The sequence below is a fragment of the Myotis davidii genome, unplaced genomic scaffold (genome assembly GCF_000327345.1).
Source record: "Myotis davidii unplaced genomic scaffold, ASM32734v1 scaffold586, whole genome shotgun sequence".
NCBI classification, from domain to species: domain Eukaryota; kingdom Metazoa; phylum Chordata; class Mammalia; order Chiroptera; family Vespertilionidae; genus Myotis; species Myotis davidii.
The window spans coordinates 1,161,793-1,162,123 of NW_006296809.1; the positions used below are offsets into that span (position 1 = coordinate 1,161,793).

The 331-nt window shown below is 67.1% G+C and overlaps 1 protein-coding gene across 1 annotated transcript in view; it reads right to left on the bottom strand.

The window, feature by feature from the left end:
- Positions 1–108: 108 nt before the first annotated feature.
- MORN1 (MORN repeat containing 1) overlaps positions 109–331 on the bottom strand; it is a 6,359-nt gene continuing 6,136 nt past the window's right edge. The window contains exon 6 of the mRNA XM_015569689.1: positions 109–263. Within this exon, the coding sequence (XP_015425175.1) occupies positions 109–263 (155 nt within the window). The remainder of the gene's footprint in view (positions 264–331) is intronic.

A 331-nucleotide genomic window follows, 5' to 3' on the forward strand; every position in this document is an offset into this window, starting at 1 on the left:
CACACGAGCTCACGCACATGCACACACGAGCTCACGCACATGCACACACGGGCTCACGCAATGCTCACACGGGCTCACACACATGCACACACGGGCTCACGCACATGCTCACACGGGCTCATGCACGTGTACACATGCGGCTTCTTGCTCACTGGCGGCCACTGCTCCGTTGTCCTGCAGCAGCTGCACGCGCACCGTGAAGGAGGCGCCTGGGGCCACGTCCATCACCTCGGGGCCCAGAATCACCGTCCTCGCGGCTCGCCCTGGAGAGAGCAGAGGCGTCCTGGGTGCCGGTCCACCTGCCCGCGGCGCCCGAGGCCAGAGCCCCAGG